Source organism: Convolutriloba macropyga, chromosome 8 (assembly GCF_964194025.1).
Source record: "Convolutriloba macropyga chromosome 8, txConMacr16.3, whole genome shotgun sequence".
Classification (NCBI taxonomy): Eukaryota; Metazoa; Xenacoelomorpha; order Acoela; family Convolutidae; genus Convolutriloba; species Convolutriloba macropyga.
The window spans coordinates 3,123,732-3,149,472 of NC_134475.1; the positions used below are offsets into that span (position 1 = coordinate 3,123,732).

General features: G+C 37.5%; 1 protein-coding gene across 3 annotated transcripts in view; it reads left to right on the top strand.

Annotated features, from left to right (window-relative positions):
* The window catches only part of LOC142344391 (MAGUK p55 subfamily member 2-like), an 87,809-nt gene that overhangs the window by 24,363 nt on the left and 37,705 nt on the right, over window positions 1-25,741 (top strand). The window contains exon 2 of one of the 3 annotated variants that reach the window (XM_075395999.1): window positions 3,607-3,695. In XM_075395999.1, coding sequence (XP_075252114.1) covers window positions 3,620-3,695 — 76 coding nt within the window. In that variant the 5' untranslated portion in view covers window positions 3,607-3,619. Of the gene's footprint in view, window positions 1-3,606; window positions 3,696-22,344; window positions 24,814-25,741 lie in introns of those variants that run through there. The other 2 variants (XM_075395997.1, XM_075395998.1) reach the window with 2 other exon arrangements.

The window sequence follows — 25,741 nt, forward strand, 5'->3', positions numbered from 1 at the left end:
ATCACCCAGTTGGACTCCCAAGTTTCTTCTGTAGCTAGTTGGCTTTAGTTCTAGCTGGTGTTTTTGTATCTTAAATCTCTTCATCCGATTCGAAGTACCGGTGGTGATTGATGGTGGTAGTGAATGACGATGTTTTGTACTCCTGGGTGCGTGAACTTTGATAATTTTTTCCAAAAACTCATGGAATTCGTCGCACATATTTTCGATGTTTGAGTAACAGACTGCTTCAAACTCAGCTTTCTCCTTGGTTCCGAGTAGTCTGCGCTACCACAACTTCAAAAGCTGTCGATGGGGGATTTGATTTCCTGGTTTGGGTTTTCCAATAAATAACATATCGCATCATGATCGGAGAAACTACATGATTTTGAGAACTCATCGTCTTTTAGCGCTACTAGAGAGCAATTATCGAATAAAGCTACGCCGAGTAGGTTGCTTCCTCTCTTCTCGAATTCAACCACCTGCTGTAAGAGATTTGATTCCATCAATTCCAGGATTATTTGGTCCTGATTATCATCACTTGTGGAGTTAATCCAGTTGGCGTTTGGGAAATTCATGTCCCCGCAGATGATTTTTGGGGCTTTGTTGGGTAAATTTTTTAGTAACCTCCTTTTTGGGGACTGTAGAAGCAACAGATGTAGACGGGTTTCCGTCCACAACAATTTTACACGTTACGCAGCATTCTGGTTGTTCGTTTGACACTACTTAAGCATTGAAGGTGTTTTTTATTGCAATGAGTACGCCTCCTTGCATGTTGCTTCCCCCTAGTTGTTTTCTATATGATCTAAAAATTGAGTAGTCACTGAGTAAGAGTACGGAATCGTTAATGTTCGCGTTGAGCCAGGTTTCACATTGGCATATTATGTTATACTGAGACCGAGCAATTGAATTTGCCACTTTTGATCTTCGCTCTATGCTCACGAGACTTCTTGCTTTCAGTAACAGAATATTGATGAATCCTAGTCTCAAGTGCTGGTGCAAACAGCCCCTGCTTGAATTTCAATTTTCTTGCCGTCCTTGAAGAGCTCAAAATTGTGAATTTTGAGCTTTTCACTGGGCACTCCTTCTTCAATGAAATCTAGGCGACGCATTAGACGCATATTTTGTTTGTTTCTTCCTCTTTCGTCAAGGCTGGGAGGATGTAGAGTTTTGTCTTTGCTAGATTTTCTTGCATTTCGATACTTTTTGCTACTGCTAGCCTGGCTTCATGATACGTTGCTAATGTTACTAGAAGAGTCCTTGGTTTGTTTTGGCTTTTGTCAAACTCTCAATCTTTGCAGCTCTTGTATTTATGATTTGACTCCGTTAGTGTTCAAGACCTCTTGTAATACGTCGATGGTAGGAACAAGATTTTCTGATTTTGTTTTACTGGGTCCTCTTTGACCCCTTTGATTCGAAAGCTCTTGCCAATGTCGTGATCCTGTGTTTTTGACTCATTTTTTGCCCGGGAAGGGCCTGCTTCAGCCGCTTTGGGATTGACGGCAATGACAACTGCGTAGCTTTTTGCCACTTTATAACATATTCTATTTACGGCATTGTAAATTTTTTCATGCACAATCGTAGTTAACCTTTCTTCCATACTCTGGAGCCAAACCTTCCCTTCCAGGGAATCTTGCTGGGATTTTCCCTCATTTTCTCAATGGTGTGACACCTAATGAGGGAGTCCTTTTCCTCATTGTCGAGACATGCCTTACAAAGGAGTATTGCAAATGGGTCCTAGCTCCTTTATTCCATTGATGGATACTTGCGAGAGGCCATTGAGACAGGGGAAAGAAAAGTAGAAAGGAGTATAGAAATGAAAACAGAGCGGGTTGATAAGTCGTCACTGAACTATTCAGCTCAGAAAAAGGATTTGCCAGAAATGAGGAGCAAGGATTGTCCGGTACTGAGCATTTAAGCTCAGAAAACCAGATTTAGGTACTGAAAAATTAAGATCAGAGACCTAAATTATATATATAGGTTAGGAGGTAATTACTGGACAATTAAGCTCAGATACAATCCTAGTCATGTACTTACTCAAGAATTGTACTGACTTTCGGCAAGTTTCCGTCGTTTTGTTGCTCGTTGCTTGGCTGTCGGTTTTCGTTTTTTGTTCGAAGCGGTTTCAGGTCGAAGTTGTTGTTTCGAATGATGTTTAAGCTCTATAGCTCGTATTCGTGTTTCTGGTGCAGCTCTCGCAGATCAGCTTTAAGTTCAGCACTCTTCTGTTTGAGACGTGAAATTATGTCAGAGGGGACGTTGACAACAGGAATGTTGAGCTTCTTGAGATCCTACAGTATGTCGTCCGCTCCGTCTCGTTTGCAGTATACTATTTCAACGATCTGAAGCAGGGCCCGTATTTCGTGAAGTTCTGCTGTGAGGGGTTCACGTGGATCAGTCGGATTCTCAGTAATGCCTTTGTTGATTACGTCGTGCCAGATGATCGCTGGTTCGTCAGGGTAGTCGTTGATGATTTTTTGCACTGATTTTCGCTGATCGCTCGAATCTTGATTGAGATTAACACCGAAATCGCTGTGTACGTAATGTTTCAGCACTTGATGAGATTTTGAAGTCCCTCAGGATCGTCTGCTAGCGCTTTGTGAAGAGAACTTGCTGCAACAATCACAACCATACTCAGGGGGCCACAACGGCTGCCACGAAATTCATTTAACTTATTTAATCTAAAGTTTTATTCTAATCTAGTCACTACTATACTACTACTACTACTGTTGGACGCTCTTTGTGGCATAGCTGAGATAAGTGGCCCGTTGTTTACGGATTACATAGAAAGTCGTGGCCGTGAACAGCTGGCTGCCATTTTTTGCATGATGTTGCCATGTGTATTTTATTAATTTCCAATAACTAATCAGCTGCTAATTACTTCTAATTAATGTTATTGTTGTTGTTGGGGATTTTCTTTACAGAAGGGATTTCTCCCGATCAAAGCAGCTTTAGAAAATTAGTCTCTGCAGTGTTGACTGTCAGAACAGATCTGCCACGTGCAGACGTTTTCTGGTTTGTACCGCATCATGATATCATTCCACATTTGCTTTAGAATTGTGTGTTTTAGGCCGTGTTGATTTCCGAAGTCAATGCTGTGATGAAGTCTGTTGGCTATCCTGGGTGCGAAAGAAGAATTCGCCGCGTGATTTTTTGAGTCGTTTTTTCGTTAAGTCAAAGTAATCGTCTCTTCTCATTGATCTGTTTCCTGGCAGAACCGGCTGTTTTGTATTTGTCGGTTGAATTTGTTGAAGACTTGATAATAGTAGAAGATCATTGAGGTGATAGTACATTGGCGAGGGTAGTACATTTGACAAACTTAGTTGTTCGATGTAACTCAGTGTCTTGCTATTTGTTATCCAGGACACAACCTTTCGTTGAAACCGTTCCAAGTTTCGCATATCTCCTCGGTTTAAGTTACAGCACGAGGATCCGACTGTCAGACATTATCCGCGATTAATTACAAAGTAGCATTGTTAAGGGATTATTTTCAACCAAAGTGGTGTCTTCTACCCTCATTAACGGTGGTATTTTATTGTGAGGAGTATAACAGAAAGAGCCACATATTTCATGTGGCATACCAAGATTGCAAAAACTTTTGTAACTCGAGTTTTCTAAACAATATATTTTTAGAGTGCATGCAATGCTTCCTGTGAACTACGCTGGAGATGGTTATCCCGAAGAAAATGGAGTGGGGATGAATTCAATGCCAGCAGAAGGTAAGCAAAGCATCATTTATATGATGAAAGGACTCGACCTCTAGAAATCGACCTCTATGCTCTAAAAGCTCTTATAGGCTCTAACAGCTCTTATCTACCAACTGTTTTAGTGGAATCGGTAGTCATAGAGCTGTCTTAAAATAATTACCGAATCATGCTTTAAATATAGTTTTGGCTGCAAAATCGGATTTTATCATAACCGCTTTTTAGTAGCAGCAAATATATTTCGAGGCTTGATGAGATGCAGAACAATGTCTGGGTTTTCACTATTTCTCTCATTGATTTTCGCAAGTCTTACATCTTGTCAGCATTTTGTTCATTGAAAAATGACGTGATGTTTGAGTGATGCGTCTCTTTTCGATCGTATGAGATTTCACATCCGACAAAGTGTGCAGCAACTGAGTGGTTTTTATTTGCGCATTGTCGTTGTCTCTATGAACCAATGTAAATTCTATTTCAGTGGCTTTTGTGTGCCTGACTCTTGTTTTTGCGTGATCTAAATCGGTCTCGCTCGCAGATCATTTCAATTTCTCTACTCTAATACAATTAAGTTGGAGATAAGCTATTGTTGCCTCGAACCGGTTCCACGGTTAGTCTCAGGGCATTCGTTTTGAGAAGAGTATTCATTCTCAAAGTTTTGTTTCTACTGGGCGACATTTCGTGTTCATAAAATTAGCTGACAGCAAGGAATGCAAGCTAGGACTGCCTGAGGTTCAAAAATACCAAGGGCGAGTACCAATGGCTTTCAAGATGGCAAAGAACCGAACGGAAAAAGATTTGAAAAAAGTTTATCAGAAATATATCCTATCAATCGGCTCGGTAATTATACAGATACGAGAAAGAAAATTGCTTTAACAGCAATTTACACGAAATGTGGAAGTTGCCCAATGAAATATATTCTGAAAATAGCGGCTGCATTTCGCAAATCTTGTGATTACAACAGCTGCAGAAATAACGACATGTTTTAATCACGACGACAGTGACATTGTCTCCACAGCAGCGGCTGTGAATAATCTACAACAGATCCAAAGAGACATCTTAATCGTTTTAAGTGCTCTCAAACAATGTTTGTAGCAAGCATATTCGTCCTGGTGGTCTTTTTAATGCGATTTTTTGTACTAACAATTTTTCGTCAGACCGGTTTTTGAAGATGTGGATTGTATTCGTGCGCTTTTAATGTCAATGAGAAGCCAAATTAGAGTCAAGTTTTTAGTCAAGCTGAAATAGTAACAGGAGCGAAATGGCCATTACGTTCGAAGCGTGATTTTATTCAAACTATATTATGGTGGAGTGAGAATATGGCGTACGCACAAATTCACAGTTTTCGAGAACGAGCTTTTACGTGCTGCAATTTGACTCGTTTTCTGTACTTTGTCAGTGCGAATAAAAAGTTACATATCTGATTTAATTGCGTCTATTTGGAGTTGTCTGAATCCCTGAACCGGCATTGATTTTTTTTTACTTTGAAACCATTCATAAAATATTATTGAATTTGTTTGATGTTTGCCCGATTTTTTTTTTTCATTTCTGTTTTTGCAGCACTTAGTCTTAACAATAGAAACTCTCGAAGGTTGCTAATGAAACAAAGTGAATCAGTTTAATCTTTTTCACTTCATAGCTAAATGTTTCTTCGACTTCAACGCTTATTGTTGGTAGAAAATATTGGCGAACTCTTCTTGTTGGCAGAAAATATTAGCCTTTTAACTTTTGTTTTTAGTTGATTTCTGTTGAGGTTTTGGTATGGTGTAGGCATTCTACGGAGTTGAAGTTTTTTTGTGGGGGATTTTAACGACGCTATTTTGGAAAAATAATTTTTAATTTGTTTTTAGATTTTATTGCTTATTTTCGCATTTCACGGCATATCTTTTGTTGACTGACAAAGTTCGGATGTTCAGATCATTGGTAAATTGAGATCTTTTGATTTTAATTCAGGGCATGTACTAATAAGTTTTTTTTTCGTCAGACCATTTGACTTTTCGTCCTCAAAAACATGACAAACGGGTGAAGACCAGATGGCATTATGTTCTCTTAGAACCTTGCAGCTCAGTACTCGCTAAGTATGTGATTCACCGGAACTATGTACGATACATAAACACATAGTATGAAGGGCGGATCTTAGAGTTTGTCCTCCTCTCAGTTAGCCCTCCTCAGTCCCCCACTTCACCCCTCTCCCATATCAGCCCCCCTCATTTCCACTTCAACCCCCATAATCCCCACCCCTGCAATTCGTTCAGGCCGTAAGGGTCATATTTTATACTTATATCTTATACGTCTCGCTGACATTTCATTTTCAAATGAATTTGATGAAGGTTGACTTTTAGAGTCTGAAACAGGATTTTGTCTACAAAATATTGTTAAAAATTTGAATTGCCTTGTAAGAGGAGCTGCAGAACAATTTTCGTAAACAATTTTTGTAAACTTCGTGGGCTTTTATTGATACGCAGGTGTGATTCAATTACGAAATTGTGAACAGGAATTTTATTTTCCGTGGAGTACATTTAAGTCAGCTGGTCAGGGGTGTGTTAACATCCGTTTTTTCGGCTTTAATGTCTGAAGTTATTCATATTTTCTTCTATGTAGTACTTGATTTTGTTTAGAAATAATTTGACTGAAATGTTTACCAATATATGACCACTTTAAAAAGTTCTTGCAGAGAAGCATTTTATTGCAATTTTCTGCAATGGGAAACTTCGGACTTGTTAATGTAGTCTATTTGATTTCATTCAAATCTTTTCAGGCTCTTCTTAATTGCTCTCAAACGAAGTTTGTAGCAATTATATTAGTCCTGTCTGTGTCTTTAATGCGATTTTTCGCTTGACCAATTTTTGACCTGACCCATTTGACTTTTCGTCCTCAAAAATTGGATAAACAGGTAGTGCCCAGCGGGCATTAAGTGCGCTTAGAGCTTTTCAGCTCACTAGTCGCCAAGTATACGATTCACAGGAACTGTTTTGGAGACTTATACTTATGGCGTTCTGAGGAGACAATTTCATGGTGTGAAGGGCGGTTCTTCGTCTTAAAAGCTGTCACCCCCAATCCCCCCTTATCCCATCGTTGCACCCCTTCGAACTGTTTCCCCCCGACTCTGTTGGCCCCCACCCCACTCTTACCCCCCTCATCAGCCCCCGGTTCACCTCCCGCTGCGCTCACCTCACGCCCCCTTCAATTATGCTAAGGCTAGCATCACTATACCGTGTCTAGCTACTGGCGAAGCCAACTAATCGCCGGTCGTTTGAGAGCAATTCACCCGATGTTAGTCGGTTATGTTTTTCTTTTTGCTTTAGTTAAGCTTTCAGTTCCTGTATTTGATTGTTTTTCGCCAGTATTTTGAAGGCTTTAGTTTTGTAGATGTGAAAAAGAGTTGGTGCTTATTCAGTTTCGTTGAAGTTCCACGTTTTGTACATGTGGGAATGTGGATAAAGTGTAACCTTTTCCTTTTATTTCAATTCAACTTAAGCAAGACGGAAGTGCTGTTCGATTATCTATTTGAGTTATGGCTTCCACGTGAATTTGTGATTAAATGTAGCTTAGTTCCTGATTGAATCTAATCCTTCTAATATTACTCGTGTGGTAGTTGAGAGAAAGCGTTGTTGCAACATTTGCGTTGACTTGAACCTTGTATGAAATTTAATTTGTCAAATCTGATGCCGTGTCCAGTATGACATAACTTTTGGGACAATAAATCTTAATGGAAAAGTAATGGTGCTATTTTTATAAGCGGTTCAAATGTTTTGAGCTTCAAAATTTTCCGGTGATTTACGCACCTTAATGGATCGCCCCCGCCCCCTCTCCAGAAACATGAGGAATTGGGGAAAAGTTTAAAATCCCTGTTAACATAAAATTGTATCAGGGTTCCTAGACAACACCGGGGGGGGGGGGGGGGTTAAATACTAGATGGCACAATAAGTTACAAAAGACAATTCGGAGAGCTTCTGTTCTCAATGTGGTAAAGTGTGTTCTTGAATGGTATCAACAGAAGCTTTGTTCCTACTAATACTGCTGTCACGATCACAAAGACCACAATTAACTGCTGCTCTTCCGGGCGTAGTTTGAAATGTGTCGCAGGTTGCAGACCCAATTGAGTGCTGTTAGTCCACATGCCTGGTTGCAGTTATCACATTCATCTGGCGCCAGATACTAACATTATACGTTAGACAGAAGAATGATGCTCAATGGAAAAGAAGGAATCTAATATGTCATGTTTTAACTTCCACGATGACGTTAACAAACAAAGTAAAAGTTATATGCTATATAGCTTGTTATATTGTCTTTAAATAGCATTTACGCTGGGGTTGCAACATGTATGAGGCTACTAATTTGGGTGAGGTGAGGGAATTGATCCAAAATATGGCCCCATAAAGTCACTCGTTCGTGCTCAAGATCTTGTTCGCGAGCGCCTGATGTATTTTTTGTAATTTTTTTTCTGCTTTTTTGACATTTGCGTTTTTCACATTTGCCTTTCTGTGTAATGATGCTCTTAATCAATAGAAAATGGACCAGTTTTTTTGAGAAGGAATGTGAAATATAGGTCACAAGCGTCATGTCATACTGGTCTTATCAATTGAAACTAACTTAAAAGTTCAATTGTTAAGTGTTAGGAAGAAAGAAAGAAAATCAATTTCTCCGCTTCGAACAAATACCCACATTTTAAATATAAATACAGATACTACAACTAGGGAGAGGGTAGATGGACTGTACGACCCGCCTAATATCTGCCTCGTTTTGAACGATGGTCCAATTTTCTTAAACTTTATTCCCAAAAATGAAAAATCCTTTTCCCGCTTTTTTTTTACTATTACGATGTGAAGTATGAATGTCAAAATGTTTCATTTACGGTTAGTTACGTTTATTTGAAATTTCATCGTTTTGACCGAATGATTGTACACTAAATATTGAACTGGAAATGCATGGAGGTATCGTTTATTGGTTTTACATTGATTGATTGATCTGTTGTTCAAATTTATTGCTAGCAAAGTAAAAGTGAAAAGTGCTGCTGTAAGAAGCTTTTGATAGTTAATTAGGTTCACTTGAAAAGTTGGTGACCTCTTTGTTAAAAGTTTTATTAATTTGAGTATTGTAGTAAATTATTTAGGTGCTCAAAATGCATGATGTTTTCAAATGTTCTTTTACTTCAAACATCATTCACTTTTCTGGGCTGCGTTATTCTGCTTCTGAACCATGTCAGTGTCGTCTACGCAAAGTAAAAAATGAGTTTGTCAGAAACTGGTCATACCAAAATTTCGGACGCTGGGCAATTTTTTGGCACCAAGGCACCATTTCCTGGCTGCCGAGTTCAGTTGAGAAAATGAATTAGGAATTTGAGTTTTTTTTAAATGTGAACAATTAAGAGATAGATTTGCATTGTTTGGTCTTTGTTTTCCAACTATCTAAATTTTGTGGTTGGCTTCTGTCAATGCAATTTATGCCTCAAGAAAGTTGCGCAATTGAGTTTATGAGCAGTTTGGCTTCAGAGTTTTTGAATGGAAATTGCACCAAATTGGTTGCATTGTTCAATATAAATGCACTAAGTGGTAGGTAAATTAGCTTTTTCCTCTGTTTATCTAGCTTTCTATGATGACGGGACCTCACCAGGGGATATGCATTTAGAATCTGAGGTCCCGGCGTCGTTAAAGGGCATTTCATCAGCTGGGAGGCTCTTTTCCCTTAACGCCAAATTTCGGCTATATAAGACGGGGTGGGGTGTTAGCGGAACAGATCCAGATATGATATTTTGTTGACGCTTTGTTTGAAATCGCTTTTGCAAGAGCATTACATGTCTTTTGACTGAAATATTTTTCTTTGCAGAAAATTTTGTTTTAGGCAATGCGAGCAAGCAATCTTTGCTCTTTTCTACCCAGGTACTTTTGGTTATCTCATTGTGAATAGTGTGGTGGTATCAGCAAGACAAAATCCTTTGCTAGACCACTAAAACTCGCTCACATTTTATGTCAATACTTTTTGCCGGCTTTGCTTAGTACGTATAGCGCATGCAGGCAGTCAAAAGTTTGTTTGTTTTTTTTTGCCGCTATCTGCTTCAGCTCGATGCTTCTTGAAAATCTTAGTAATGACATTTGACAATTCTTGTAGTAAAATGCCCGAGATGTAAGTCGAATGCTTCTGCCTTGTTAGAAATTGTTTTCGAAACTTAACTTTGAAGAAATTGTAAAGTTTAACTTACCAAGATAATGTCAGGTGAAGTTGGATCAAGTTTTACATTGATTGATTGATCTGTTGTTCAAATTTTTGCTGTTGATTGCTAGCAAAGTAAAAGTGAAAAGTGCTGCTGTAACAAGTTTTTGATAGTTAATTAGATTCACTTGAAATGTTAGTTACCTCTTTGTTGAGAGTCTTATTACTTTGAGTATTGTAGTAAATTATTTAGGTGCTCAAAATGCATGATGTTTTCAAATGTTCTTTTACTTCAAAGATTATTCACTTTTCTGGGCTGCGTTATTCTCCCTCTGCAGCATGATAGTGTCATCTACGAAAAATGAAAAATGAGTTTATCAGAAATTGGTCATAGCAAAATTTCGGACGCTGAGCACTTCCGGACGCTGAGCTAAATTTCGGACTCTTTTGTTATGTCATTGCGAATAGCGTGGTGGTAATAGCAAGACAAAGTCCTTTGTTAGACCTAAAGCTCGCTCCCTTTTTTTGTCAATAATTTTGCCGGCTTTGCTTAGTACGTATAACGCATGCAAGCAGTAAAATGTTGGTTTGTTTTTTGCCGCTCTCAGCTTCAGCTCGATGCCTCTTAAAAATTTTAGTAATGACATTTGACAATTCTTGTAGTAAAAAGCCTGAGATGAAAGCCGACTGCTTCTGTCTTGTTAGAAATCGTGTTCAAAACTTATATTTAAAGAAATTGTTAAGTTTAACTTACCAAGATAATGTCGGGTTAAGTTGAATCAAGGTAACAAAGTTATCGAAATGAACAAAGCTATAAGTTTAGCTGAGAAAATCAATATCTTGTTCATGCGCTCTGATTTTGATAATTGTTAACAGCTGTAAGTTATTGAATCTTGATTTTTGCGATACCTATCTCTAAGTGCTTATATGGTCAGGCTACCTCTGGAAATAGATCACCATCTTAATCTATTAATCAGATCTCTTCTGTAAATCTGTAAATTCTTGTGTAAAAATCATTTTGCTATTCTTTTATTCTGAACTTGGTTAAAAATTCTTTTTCAGCTTGCAAAACGTTTCATTGCGACTGTTGCCTGCGGTTTCAAGTTATGTAACTGTCAGGTCGCGCAGGTAGTTTTGTCTTGCTATCATACTGAACTTTACTAGGTTATGTAATTGTTGCACTTGATCTAGCATGAAGAGGTGTTCGTTCTCTATTGTGTAGTCCTCTAAATCAGGTCTGCTATGGTTGATTTGGATCGACTTTTGTTATGGGCAGGCGTGGTTGTCTGTATGCTAATGGTACTTGTATAGTGATTCGCATCTAATGTTTCAAATTAGCTCTGACATATTAATCCCTCGTGAGACTGTACCCTGTCCCAACAAGTCCCACAGGTCTTTTGCCCCGAGTTCTACTTCCCCCTCCATCACGTGGGTGGGCTACTGCCTGCTCTCCTTTTGCCCGCCCGCCTGCCTGACCGTGTCTGTCCTAGACCTGCATTGACCATTCATTCAATCACTGGCACTTTCCCACCTTCCGAGCCTCTAGCTATGAAAGAAATGCTATTCCCTAATTTAAGAACTACCTTTTCCCTCCCCTCGCTCTCTCTCTCTCTCTCTCTCTCTCTCTCTCTCTCTCGCCCTTTCTGTGTGTCGCCAATGTCTCTTGAGATTTGGTTTGAGATGTAATTTACTGTAATTTCTAACTGTCATTTTCGCTCTATTATTACCTTTTTCAGCATTTCCTCGCTCGTTTTGCTCCATTTCTCCTCCTGCTCGGCGAGATTGAAAGAATTTCAATCTTGTTTTCAACAAGCCCTCTTTATTATGAGCATTATTCTCTATTTCTGTCTCTTTCTCTCCCTCTGTTTTCAAAATCTACATCTCGTAGTGGGCTGAAGTTTTTATTTGTTGTGTAGATTTGGTGTGTAGATAGCTCCAGTCTGTTGTGCGGAGACATCCCTGGGCGCATAATGAAGTTATTTACCTTGGGTCGTAACAATAGCACTGTCTAAATGACGCTCAAAGCTTGCCCCCTCCTTCCCTCTCCTCTCCATTTTTTCAACAAGCCACCTTATCGCCCGTCTCATTTTAGTCCGTTTCATTTACCCTCTTCGGCCGCAACATTTTTTAATTGTCATTTGTTTGTCCACTTTTTACCATTACCGTATTGTGTTTATTAATTTCTGCATACAATAGCTAGACATTGAATTTTTTTTGAGCAGCCCGTGGCACTATGATTAAAAATTGATATCGAAGGACAAATTTAGTCTACATAGCTCTTTAATTTATAGGTGGTTTTTGTGCGTTACCTGGTTGAAAAATTAATTGAACTGTGCCCAATTTCTATTAAATTTTGACCAAGACTATTTTGGATTGTTTTGAGAGGCCATTTTTTGAAACATGCTCAAAGGCTAACTGCTGAATTCACGTCTGGAAAATTTATGAATTTATGCAATTCTAAAGATGTTTTCAGCCAGATATAAAAGTTTTCTGCAAAACATAGAAGTGCCTGCCACCGCTAAAGAGTTCGGTTGAAAATTTATTGAGTCAATTTTGCGAACAGGAGCATTATGGCGTGAAATTTTTGTTATATTTTGTGACTCGTAAGCCTCGTATGAGGTTGTTTGTTGTAAACATTATTTGCTTTTTTTGCTCACTTAATAGGTGTAACGGAAATGATTTTGCTTGATTTTTTTAAATGAAATATTAGCCTTACCATTTTAATTTAAGAGTTGTTTTTGCCTTTATAATGTTATGGATGCTTTTTAACGGTTTTCGTTTCTCTTTTAAAACTTTTCAGAGCCTTAGGTTATTTTTTTGCGTTAAGTGTTTGATCTGGCTGCATAAAATTAAATTTTTAATACTCGAAGATGTGTATTGGTTTTCTGTGGGTTCTTTTAATGAGGTATTTTCTGAAGACTTGAAATTTCTTTTCACACAATGTCTGTTGTGCCTGAATTCCCACATACCCGTAACCAACGCCACCTAACCCCGAACTGTAACTGTCTTCTGAACCTCCATCTATATCTCTCCTTCCAATGGCATACTTCAATTTATTGAATATTAAAAGAAATCTGCTGCATTTTAATTTTATTTTGTTAAATATCTCAATTTTTAATCTGTGTTTTGGTTATTGATAATAGCAGCACTCATTTTCTCAGCCGACTATTGTTGCGGATCTTTTTCTTTGAAATTCATTAGCAAACATTTTCATGATTTTTGAGGTCAAATTTGAGTTGTGATTTTGGTCCCTTCGAAGTGAGTATTGGAGCGGAAAAGCTAGTCGTTTTGCGGCGGGAAGTTTCTTCACATGAATGTTAAGTTAAAGTACGAAAATGTATTTGAACAAAAACTAGTTTTCTCGATAGTGTTTTTTTTTCACTTGCAGGATCTTGACTTTTTTTATTCAATGAAACTTTTTGAATGTTTTGTCAGTTTCGCTTTACCTTGTTTCGCAGCTTGTTCAACATTTTATTTTGACTCTATGCTTGTTTCATTCTTTGCTATATATAGGTTTGTTTCATTGGCTTGTTTCTCCAGACTTGTTTCATTCTTGACCGATATTTGCACTCTGATCTATTTAGTCTTAGTTACCAGGTATAAATTTTAGTGGTATTGATGCCAAACACTGTATCTTCTAATTAAAAAACAGGTGCATATCTAACTACTGAAGTCGAATCGAATTGGCTCGCACTTCAGAAATTATTTTTTATATCATTATTAGTTCAGTTTCGTACTGTTCATTGAACCCCAACAGGGGTTATGGAAGTAATGGTGGCTATACTGGGGCAATCTGCCGGGTATGTTTATTTCTTGAGTCCATCTTGCAGGTTTCTGTTTTTTTTGCGCATGGAAGACACTTGAAAGTCAAGTTGGAAGTATGTATTGTTTAATAGTTTTGGTAAAACTCGGTGAGTTAAAACTGACTTTTGGTGCTCTTACAGAACGTTGACTCTACCTATGCAATTTTTTACAACTAAGCAAATCCTCTCTCCTGGTTCTGAAAAAATTACTTTTAATTTTTTTTTGTGTTTTGTCTACCCCGCTGTTAGATTTAATAAAAATTTGAACTCTTTTTATGCACTTGTCTGGTTAATTTCTTATTCTGGCTCTGTTCACACCTCCAAAACCTCAAATTAGCACTTATTGCTAGTTTTTTGTTTCTCTCAATTGAAAAAAAACGTGTGATGGTTATTTTTTTATAAGTCACTTAGACTCGGAAGTGAAGTTCAAGACGAAGTACTTTCGGATGAAAGTTCAACACATTGCAACTGTATTGTTACAAAAACCAATCTACGTACTTTTTGAAATCCTTTTATAATTTCTACTTTTTTCCAGCCTGTTTTACTTCAGCATCAGCTCTAATTGATTAAGAAGGCTGATCTGAAGAGCTACCAAAATTGTTTCTGATTTTGTTGAGGAAGACTTAAACGAGATGTTTTCGTATTACCATTTTCTTCCTTTGAATTCTTTTTTTTTCTAGTGACGGTCAGAGTATTTTTTATTTCTGTATTCCGTGAAGTTGGAATTTTCCGAAGCTCTTCTTTATTCGTCCGTGAACTATTGCGCTCTTAAAATAACTCATGTACTAAAATCATGTACTAGTCAGGTGTAATTTGAATAAAGAATAAAGAATGGAACTTTTTGATGGTGGAATCACAGAAAAATTCCTCAATTTTTTTTGGTTTTGTTCAGCACTCTGTTGCATTTTTTGTTTGTTTCGCATAAAGTTTTGACCATTTGAACGTTAGATAAAAATCAAGAGTTCAGTAAATGTGATAAATAATTGAAAATAAGTGGGGAGATTAAAACATAGAATTGTTTTAAAAGAAAGTAGTTTGTTTTTCTTGCCCTACAATTGTTTTTGCTACTCACGAAAACAAAGAAAAGCAATAAAGTTCGCTATCAGCCGTTTTGGCATGTAACTAATGAAAATGTTTTCTTCGCAATTTTCAAGGTGTGTTGAAAGATATTTTCCCTGAATTTTAGAGTGAATTGGTAAATTTATATTTTTTTTAATAAAATTTATAAAATTTATATTTACTAGTTGTCTTAACAAAATCCTGAATTTATCTCGTTTTTCCTTCCAAGAATTTATCTTAATGAAATGAGCTTTTTCATTTCAAACCAGTTCAAACTTGTTTTGATCTGAGAGTTTCGAAATGAGCTATGTCGAAACAATGTGATAACTCAAATCACCGGGGATTTATTGATGTGCTCAATCTTTTTGCAGCATTTTCTTGTCTGATAACTATTAGCGGATATTTATGATAGCCCATGTTAAAAACCCTCACTTCCACATCTTAAAATGCCGAATGTCTGCAGTGCCAGAAGTTTCTACTTAGCCAGAAGTTGACTTTCGTCATTTTAAAACGTGTGCCTTTTTTGTTTTAAGCATGGTTAAGTGACTGCAGAACTCACTCCAAAATTCTGACCTAATATCTCGAACCGTTTCGTTTCGCGGTTCTCGATAAACGCCAGAAGTTCTCAGTGACTTCAAGCTGAGTCACGTAACTATTCATAGAGAACAATCACTGTATCGGAATTTTGGGTGGGTGTTGGAACTTATACGAGTCGTCTTGTTTTACCTATTTGTTAAATAAATGCTTCATAGAAGACGTCTTTTGAAAGCTTCTCTTCTGATATGAATTTGGCTTGAAAACATGACTAAGAGGTCTACCCTCGCATTCATGTCGAGTTTCCAAAAATATTTAGCTTTTTGGCAGCTTTAGTCCGACAAAATTAATCACCTTATCGTCGATTGTCCTTCTTTGTTGAACCGTTTTAGAGTTTTTTTGGATCCTTCTATAATAAAGAAATTGTAGCTCGTGAAATTTATCTGGATTTTTCGAATTTTTGTCGAAGTCTTTATCGAACAAAGTGCATTATGCAGCTTAAAGATGGGACGTTTCAATTTAAAAAATCATTGTTTTCTTTAAAAAAAAGTTGGTTGAAAAGAGTTCACCGGTAAGAGTTTGGTCGTACTGAATTATTTTCACTTGTTGTACATCTTCCCGATTAACTCTTTTCCTTTTTCCTTCTTTCTTTGTTTTATCTGCAGAATTTCCCTTATCCCAATACTGCTTTGTTATCTCCGGCGGAGGGAAAGGAGGCACTGAATGCATATCTGACCCTAGTGCATAGATTAAGCCTCCCAGTTAAGAGTAGAGATAGGAGGGTGAAGAGGACTGTTGGAGTTGAAAGGAAGAGAGAGGGGGAATTTGTGACGAAGGTGGTGGGAATGTGTGAAATGAAAGGCTAAAAGCTATTTGGAAATGTGCCAGGCTCAAGGGCTTTGAACTTACCTTTTAATGATTTGTTCAGCGCCTACTGAAATATTTCACGCCTGTAATAACTTATTACTCTGAGCTGCTTTTGTTGTAAAAACATCTTACCTTACTGTTGTCTGAAGTTAATCAATTCTTCCCTTCAAACGTCTTAGAGGACTTGATTGCCCGTGCAAACCTGAAATATTTGTTTGACCTACGCTTTTTCATATTTGATGGCTTAGTTGGACCGATTAGTAGTTGGAATTTCTTGGAAGCAACGCGGTTGTAAACTAAATACCTTTGTCCGAAAATAGCCTTGGAGGCAATTTTGGTACATTGTATGTACACGCATTGAGAAAATAGAATTTGCTTTTGTTTTCATTGTAATGAGAGGCTTTAGATCATTACAGAACGTCAGCAGGTATTAATATCAAATTGCCATAATTGTATATAGCTCGGAAGAGCCTTACATATTGAGTAAAAGCATTATTTTCTATTTCCTTATTTTATATTTTTTGCATATTAAGACCGTTTTGCAATGCTGCTCTCCCATGAATTAATAAAGGAAGAGGGATTTGGCCTACTTATCCGCGAAAATTGCTCGAACAGTTAGAAGCCAATTTAAAGAGACGGTCTGTAGTGATTATCAGCCAAGATTATTAATTTATATTCGTATTATTTATTATAAATATACATTTTTGTCCTATGTGTCAATTGTTTTTATTCTTGCTTGGGGTCTTTTTGCTGCCCAGTCAGCTCAAATTTTGGTCAACTTTGTTTGAAGTGATATCGAGTCTTTCTATGTGGACGTAATTTTAAATTTTTGCTGTTTATATATTTTCATTTATCTAATGAAACTGCTGGTGCGAAACTGCGCGTAGTGCAGAATGTTCCAGCATACGTCTCAAGTTTCCCAGTAACTTGAGACAAAAACTTTTGATCTGAGGGAAAAAGTTCTCTTGACGTGAAGCTCAAATTGAAGTTTTGTGAAAGCTTTTGTCAAAGCTCAAATTGAAGCAATTTTTCAGGAACAACTTTGATTAAAAGTTTCTTTAAAATGAAAACGAAAAAATTAGAACCCTCAATTTGATATGTTTAACAGATGTAAAACCACATGCTTTCAATTATTTTGCCATATAAGACACCTTTTCAGAACGTTAAAGTTCAACAGGAGCAATCAGTCGCAAAGAAAATTTGTCTGAAACAAACAGCGAAACAAATTTGCATAAGCAGCGGTCAGTTCACACGCTAACAGTAGCAAATAATTAAGTGACTGTGCTTTCCGGATCAGATTTTTTCTCATATAAAATGTACTCGACTCATTAAATCTGTACCAACAATGTGGCTCATGAAGTCATCAAAAATAAGAGCAGGCTTTTGTTTCGTTTAAGTTATTAATGGCCGCTGTCAGCCTCTCAACGGATATTTTTAAGCGCTCTCATTTTTTACAATTCAAAGAATTTGAATTGTATTGGGGCGCTGACTTTTTTTCAAGATCTGTTACACATTTTCATAATTTTTGAAGTCAAATTGGAGTAGTGATTTTGGCCAGGCCTTAACAAGAAGTGGAGCGAAAAAGCGAGTGGTTTTGCGGCGTTAAATTTTCGCTTTAATTTTAAAGTAAAGTGAGAAAACGGTGAACGGTGTTTGAACAAAAATTCGCTTTCTCTGCAGTGGTTTTTTGTTCACGTGCGGCTATTTCTCTGATTTTTACTGTTTTTTTTTCGATTTTATGGATTGATTTATTGCTAAATTGTTTTCTCAATCCACTCCTATTTCATTCAAGGCCTAGTTTTTTGTTTGAACAAAATTTTTCTTTCTCGCTAGTGATTTTTTGTTCTTTTGCTGGAATTTCACTTCGATTTTTACTGTTTTTTCGATTTTTGGATTGGATTTTTCTCTAAATGGTTTTCTCAATCTATTCCTATTTCATTCAAGGCCTAGATTTTTGTTTGAACCAAGTTTCTCTTTCTCGCTAGTGGTTTTTTTGTTCACATGCGGCACTTTGACATTGATTTTCAGGTTTTCTGATTTTGTTTTTGGAAATGGTTTTCCCAATTCACTCATAGTTCGTTCTAGGTCTTTTTTAATTAGTCAATGAAGTTTTTTTGAATTGTACGTCAAGACTTGTCTTGCTATGTTTTTTTCGCTTTTCCTTTTGATCTCACGTATTTCGTTTTACATAAGTCACGATTTTCACGTTTGACTGGTGTCTTTTCTCACTCACTGTTTCAACTGAATGGATTCTAAATACTTTCACACATTGAATTACGCAATGTAGCGAATAGGTCAATGTCAAAAGAGCAAAATAAGAAGAGACGGGAAAACCCGATAAAGCCCGGTCTTTAAGGCATAGTGCATTATGTTATCAAAGTTAATTAGAGATTGCTAGCTGACATCAGTATTAAGCTTAATAGTTTTCAGTTCAGAAGCTGAATTAAGTGTAGGTTTAGAATCTAACAAGCTGAACACTGAAATAGAACAATGTTTGAAACTTCGGGGAAAAATTTTGTCAATTTTTATCTTTTTTGTTTCAATCCCGATGTGCATCTAGCGCGTCAACGGCGGCTTTTTTCCGGCAATCTGCTGGCTATGATTTTTTCTTGGATGAATTGAGGCGAACTGATTTTTCTCTACTTTAATTCAAGAAGAAACGTTCAACTGAGTGTGTCACTCTGAATGAAGGTTATTGGAGAGCAGCTAGTAGGGGCAGCAATAAGTTCTTAATCAGATTCTTAATCAAAATATTACATCTTAGCTCTAAATTTTAAAAGGCGAGACGTTTCGCGGTCTGTTTTATCATCTTGTGAGACTAGATCTTCTGAGCTGTTGAGATTTTGGGTTTTTAGGTGCTGTTTTTAGGTTTGACTTTGCTGTTCGCTTTGCTGTCTTACCACTTAGTCTGAATAATGGCAGGTCACATCGGATTTCTAACTAGATATAAACAAGCCTAGTTTCGAGTTGATAGTTTTTTTTTGTTTTTATTTATTGTTTTTATCTGTGTATTCTCATAATTTTGGGGGTTCTTCTTGTTTTATCATTGCGCCTTTGCATTTACTCACGTCAATTACAGGTCTCATTGTGATTTTCAATAAGGCAAAAAACCTTTTTAGTGTGTACAGTTTTTTGTAAATGTAATTTCGACTTTTGGCAATGTATTTCAATAATTTAATATTTTTAATAGCCGCCGTCAGCCTCTCAAAGGGTTATTATTTTTTTAAAATTCGCTTTACCTTTTGATCACGTTTTTCGTTTTACATAAGTCACGATTGTCGCGTTTGACTTCTGACTTACTTCACTCACTGTGGCAACTGAATGGATTTTAAATTCTTTCACGCATTAAATTACGCACTGTAGTAAATACGTTCAAAGTCAAGAGCAAAAAACCAAAATATCAAAAGGAACAGAATAAGCATATGAAGCCCGGTCATTAAGTCATAGCGCATTAGGTTATTAGAGTTCATTGAAGCGATTGGTAGCTGGCATTAGTATTACGCTTAATAGCATTCAGTTTAGAAGTCGAAATAAGTGTAATTTTACAATCTAACCGAACATGCTGAAGTTGCACACCAATTTTTAAAAAATTCGACAAAAATTCTGTCATCTTCTATCTCCGATTTTTCTCTTTTTCTGTTCCAATTCCAATGTGCGTCAAGCGGGTCAACGGCTGCTATTTTCTGGCAATTTGCCGGCTGTTTTTAAATTTGTTTCGTTTATTGGAAAAGTTTCTAGTTATACGATTAAATTCAAAAGCAAAAATATTTTTCGATGGTACGTGAATGATCGAGGAAAAGGTATGGAATCGAATTTTTGGCATTTTTCTAACTGAACAACTGACATGTTTTCTGTATCAAAACTTTTGTTCATTTTGTTCCGAACGAATAATAATGCTATGATACTTTTTCCGTTGAATCAAATTGTCTATAATATAGAGTCCATGTTTGGAACGCAGAATAGTATGTTCGAGGCGAGAGAAACCACCAAGAAGTTCAGCAAAAAATTTTCAAGTTTGTTTGGTCTTTTCACAAAAGCACTTCTTAGTTGGTCTTAGTTTACAAGGATAGTGAAACTATGTTTTACTGGTCTAAGAGAAAGCCTTAGCTACCGGTTTAAATTTTTCAATGCCTAATTTCTTCAGCAGTGCTTTGTATTTGAGTTTCTAATTTTGATTAAAGTTCATGGTCTGAACAGTTTGCTTTCAAGTTGGTTCTTGAAACATTACTGAGACAAATTATTGATTGAGAAGCTGCTCCATTTTGTTTATTTCGATAGGTGGTCTGTCTGAGTGAGTTAAGAGAAGTGTTTTAATGCCTCGTTAATTAGTGCCGGGCTCGGCTTCGCCCCCTGCCTGCTTTAACAATGCCTAATCCACTCATCTATTCGTTTTTGCCCCCGTCCTTCAGCTGAGTGGGTGCATAATATTCCGTGCACAAACGAAAAACATTTAACTTTTCTCAAAAGAGAACGTCAACAACGTCATGTAGTACCCAAATTGAGTGCTTCTCTTATCAGAGCTCCATGGCCCCATTTTATTCCATTTGCGTGTGATTTTGAGTAAACTCACGTGTTTGACGTCAAGACTCGTGTTGTATTTTGTCGCGGCGGTGCACAAAATGTAGGTCGTTCGGCTAGTTTTATGCACCGGTTCACGTTGGTTTATGAACCTAATAATTTTTCGCTCTTTTATGGGTAGTGTTTATTAGCTTTGATAATTTAGAGCAGACATCCTTCGAGGCTTTTTTTTGCTTTTCGAATTGGCTAAATTGAATCAGTGTGTAAATCAGTGTTAGTTTCAATTCAATCTAATTTTTCTTGGAGGTTGGTAGGCTGGCTAAATGTGTCTATATAATGAAATTTGAGCTGCATTTTTTGTAAGCTGCCTGCTTTTTCCCTACTTTGACCGGAGGCAATTAGAGTGTTAAATTTTATTGTTCGTATCACTGAAGTCGTAATTTTCAACCTGGTCAGCATTTCAATTCCAAGCAAGTCGTGGTGTTATTTGCTGTGTATTGTTTATGGGTATTTATTTTGTTGTTTATTTTGAACATTGACTGTTGACTTAGACGATATAGTGTGGGATGTTTTTAAGGTACGAATATGGCTTAAGTCAACAAGATGGTATATTGCGTTGTAATGTCAAGCAATTGTTTCTAACTTGTGCGTTTCATGTCATAATAATCCTATTTCTCGAGCTGGCTAACTTTCCCCGGGCCTGTTTCTAATAAAATTCATTAACTTCTAATTCCCAACTTAGCTCCTCTGCCTTCGTGTCGTAGCCAGTGCCCCTTCCCCCGCTGGCCAGTGGCTGTTGTTGGCCTATTTAGTCTGTTCTCTCCTTCAATTCATATTTACTTGTGTCTTCTATCTATGTCCTTCAGCTAGGGGCTGAACTTGCATGAACAAGTGTTACAGTTCCTGATCGCATTTCGTCCAAACGTTCTCGAAGTCTATTTGGCAGAAATCGGAGGAATTTTGTTCTATTTTGAATTAGGTCCATCCATTGACAGGAAAAAAGTGATCGGGTAGTTTTTAAACTTGAATTGAGACAAGTCTCATGTTCTAATACACAAGTGTCCGATAAATGATAAGTGTCGAGAAAAAAGGACTTATTCCATGTCGCGGATGCAAATTCTAGATGGAATCAGAGCTCATGAAATGTATCAAATAGAAGATTTAGTAGCATAAACATCGAACTTTGTCCAAATAATGTCATGTGTAGGGACCGTAGAAAACAAAAAAACGAAAACCATTACAAAGTAACTTGATTTTTAGTCCTTTCGAGAGGTTTTCATAACATACCATATCAGGTGGGACCATAAGCTTTTGGCACTCTAAGTTTTTCGGCTAAGTAGTCTTTAGAGCAGTGGTAGTTAATGCTTCACTATTTTTGTTAATATGTGTGAATCCAATCTTAGTATAGCAAAGGTTTGTGTCGGCCTGCCTGATCAAATAAGTATCTATTTCTCCGCTCCCATTTTCCCCTTTCCAGTTGAAGGAGGGAAAGGGTATTCAAAGTAGCCTCCTATTTGTATTCCTAACTGCTCCTTTCCCAGCTATCGGCTTCAACCCCCTCCCCCTATATCACATCTCCGGCACCCCTTAAATACGTAAATTTTAGCCGAAAAAGTGTGTCAGCTTAATTTAAATTAGGTAGCGGTTCAAGTGACTACCAGAGTTTAAATTAGCTGTTTATCGTTTTGAACTTTCATTCATACTTGTTTCAATCAAGGTTAAAAATCTATCAAAAGATGGAGAAATTTTTCATTGCTGAGAGATGCGTCTTTTGCGTAACCTTTGTGCACGTTCGAGATTTTTCGGCTAACAGCTGTGAATATCGGGTGATCAATTCTGATAATAATACTCAAATCACAAACTCATAAATCAATAACTCGTTCCTAAAAGTCAAGTCACCTTATATCTATCTACCATGAATATGCTCACCCCTCCCCCGTCAGACTTACGCCACTGGGAACATACTTCGCCCGCCGACGATCTACCCTGGCCTTTCTTCTCTCTGTTACCGGTGGTGCCCTTACCTTGTACCCGCTCTTGCCTCAAATGTTAACCACTTCTATTCTTACACTTACCCCACTGCTAAATTCTCTCTCTCTCTCTCTCTCTCTCTCTCTCTCTCTCTCCTTGCCTACTTGTTAAGTTGTTGCCCGCTGTTTGATTTTATTCCCGTATATGGCCAATTAAATTGCCAGAAAACAAACTGAAATACAAAATACTACACAAACACCTTTAACTTGTCTATTATCAACTGCGCCCCAGCCCCGTAGACTTCCTTGACCAAGTTGGTCTCTTCCTCGGATTGAGGAAAGACAGAGAACCAATGTGAACCCCACATTTTCAACCATTTTCACCAATTTTTCATTTCCCAAGTTACCAATTTACCATAAATACAATCATTGATAACGGCCACAATCGCTTCCACGCGTTCCCCACCTTGCGTATTGTTAACTGCGCTCAGACTATTGAGAACGAACTTATTAATTAAATCAAAAGTTTATTAATTAAATCCAAAAAATGTATATTCTGCAAATTCAACTACTATGGACTGCAATTTGAAGGCTGTTCGACAGACTGGGCCATTTCTAATCGACCAGTTATTAACTAATTTTTGAAAACAATTTTGAGTCAAAGCATCAGATTATTTTTTGGTATTATTGAACAAATTTTGCTCAAAATGGTGGAAATCTCAACGCAGACTGAATTCGACCAGGTGGATTCGAATCCGTTCTGCTCATTGAGTACCCAAACTACCTCAACAAGTGAAGACGTATTAGCCCCAGCCACATCAGATGTGGAAAAATTGTGCTCTCAAAAAACCCACCAAAATGGAGACTTCGAGTCGAATTGTCCCAGTAGCGATAAGAACCCTCCTCCACTGACGCAACATCAAATGCAACGAAGGTTCCGCTCATCTAGTTTGAAGTCTCATAAGTCGAGAAGTGCTCACAACAAAAATGCTTCCAGTCCGTTTGGAGCAAACGATAAAGTACAAATATCATCGAGGCAAAATTCCGACTCCAAATCGTCAACGATTGGCTCAAGGCCGAAAGGCGCCCTCATAACCGATGCTTCTCAGAGCGCTGTGTCGACCATCTCTGGAAGAGTAACTAATAGTTGTTCGACCGATTCGGAGAGCGTCAACAAGACCATATTTGTAGTCAATCAAGTTACCAAAGCGCCTCCTGCCCTGAAGCAAATGAAAAGTGGCATTCAGTTAGAAGCGAAGTCGTTGAAAGATCTAGTGTCAGTGACGAGCTACGAAACAGCTTTGCAAAAAGCTGGTCCTAATTTTACTGCAAATAGAATTGACGCTGGTGGATGCTATGACCCATCAACTGAATATATGGGCTATTTAGAATGCTCCCACTGCGGAGCCCTCTCGGCGAAATCTCTCGATAAAATTCACATAGTGCCTACAAGTCGAAGTGGCGACTACTTACGTTCTATTGAAAACTCAAACCAGAGCTCTTTGTCCAGATCTCTGGCAACACAGAACGATTTGATGGAGGTTAACAGAACTGGTGTCTACAATGAATTTGGAGGTCAATTCGAAAGGTCACATTCCAGACATCGAGCTAGGGAAGTGTCGGATCGGAGGGAAAGGTCATCAATTTATGGCAGATCGAGAAGCCGGTCAAGAAATAAGCACGTTCATATTTCGAATGAAGTTGTATCCATTAATAATTCTCTGAAACGAAGCAAATCAGTCAAGTCTTCTGGGAATAATTCGGCCAACGAGAATTGCTACGATTCAATAGACTTTCACAACCCCATCTATATAAAACCTCCAAATGTGAGAGGAAATCTGAAAAACAGCAATACTGAAACCAACTTTTGGGGAATATCAAATAACAAAATGCTAAGTCCCCAAAGCCAGGAAGAATCTGGACCATCGAGTAGTTTAACGACAACAGATAGCCACGAAGGAAGTCTGTTATCGGCTGAAAATAATGTGGGGAAAACCTCCCCGAATAGTTATAATACTTCCATTAATAATGTGACTACTACCTCATTAACTTCGTCTTCCAATAATTTTGAGACGAGTTTCACAAGTTACAATAATCACCACCAGACCACTACCACTCATGGCTTTAATTTATGCCACAGTTCCATTCAATCCTCATCCTCTTCTAGTTCCAGTGTTAAGCCCAAATCTCTTTTCCCACCTTTTTGGAAGAAAGGTTTGTCTTCTTGTGCCTCTAAAGGTAGATTTCAACTTCTATTTCAATTTGTACTTTCAACTTAATATGTAAACTTCACTTTCTTTCCTTGCCCCCCTTCTTTGAAAACTTTTGTGATTTGGAGTTGTAGAGAATAAAATTTTGACAGAATCATTTAAGTTGTATCTAAATTTGGCGGTATGAAAATATCAAGTATAGATAGTAATATTATTGCGCAGGGAAAGAAAAACCTTCCATACTAAATATGCTTTAAAAATTGCTCAATAATAGCCGGGTACTTATGAATTATGTTGCGTGGTCTGATGAACAAGAGCTTTAGTTTTAGCTTAATTTATTTTTTTAGAAGTTTTTTTCTCAGAATTATTTATTGTTGACCCATCGCTTTTTCTGATGACATTTCGAGCATTATTGAAATGAATTAAACTAAACCTAGATCTCTTTTCGGGTATTGAAATTTGATTCGATGACCCCTTTTTTTAATCATTTTTCCATTTTGAAGCACATTCAGGCCAATATGAAGAGAATTTTCTGTGGGAGGCTCAAATTATACTCAATGTTGTCCGTAGAGCAGAACTTTGACCGTTAGATTGTTTTTTCACTGCCAAAATAAATAATTAAAATTAAATACTAGCCACGGTTCTCAGGCAATTCATAAACTTCCGCATCCGAAATTAGGGATCTATTCTCCCTCCCCCACCCCTTAGTGTTTTTATGCACCCCTATTAAAATTTACGTGCGATTATATAGGATGTTACTATGTAAAATATAGCATGTGCACCCGGGGGATGGGGGGGGGGGTGGTGCTTAAAAGTTACATGCCCTCTAAGTGGGGTGGGGGCAAAACAACAAATCTGAAATTTTTATTTGAACTGGTTTGAATTTTAGTTTGAGCTTAGGCGTTACAGCTAATGATTATTTGAGTCTTTCCAATTATACGCCCCTAGCTTAGTGC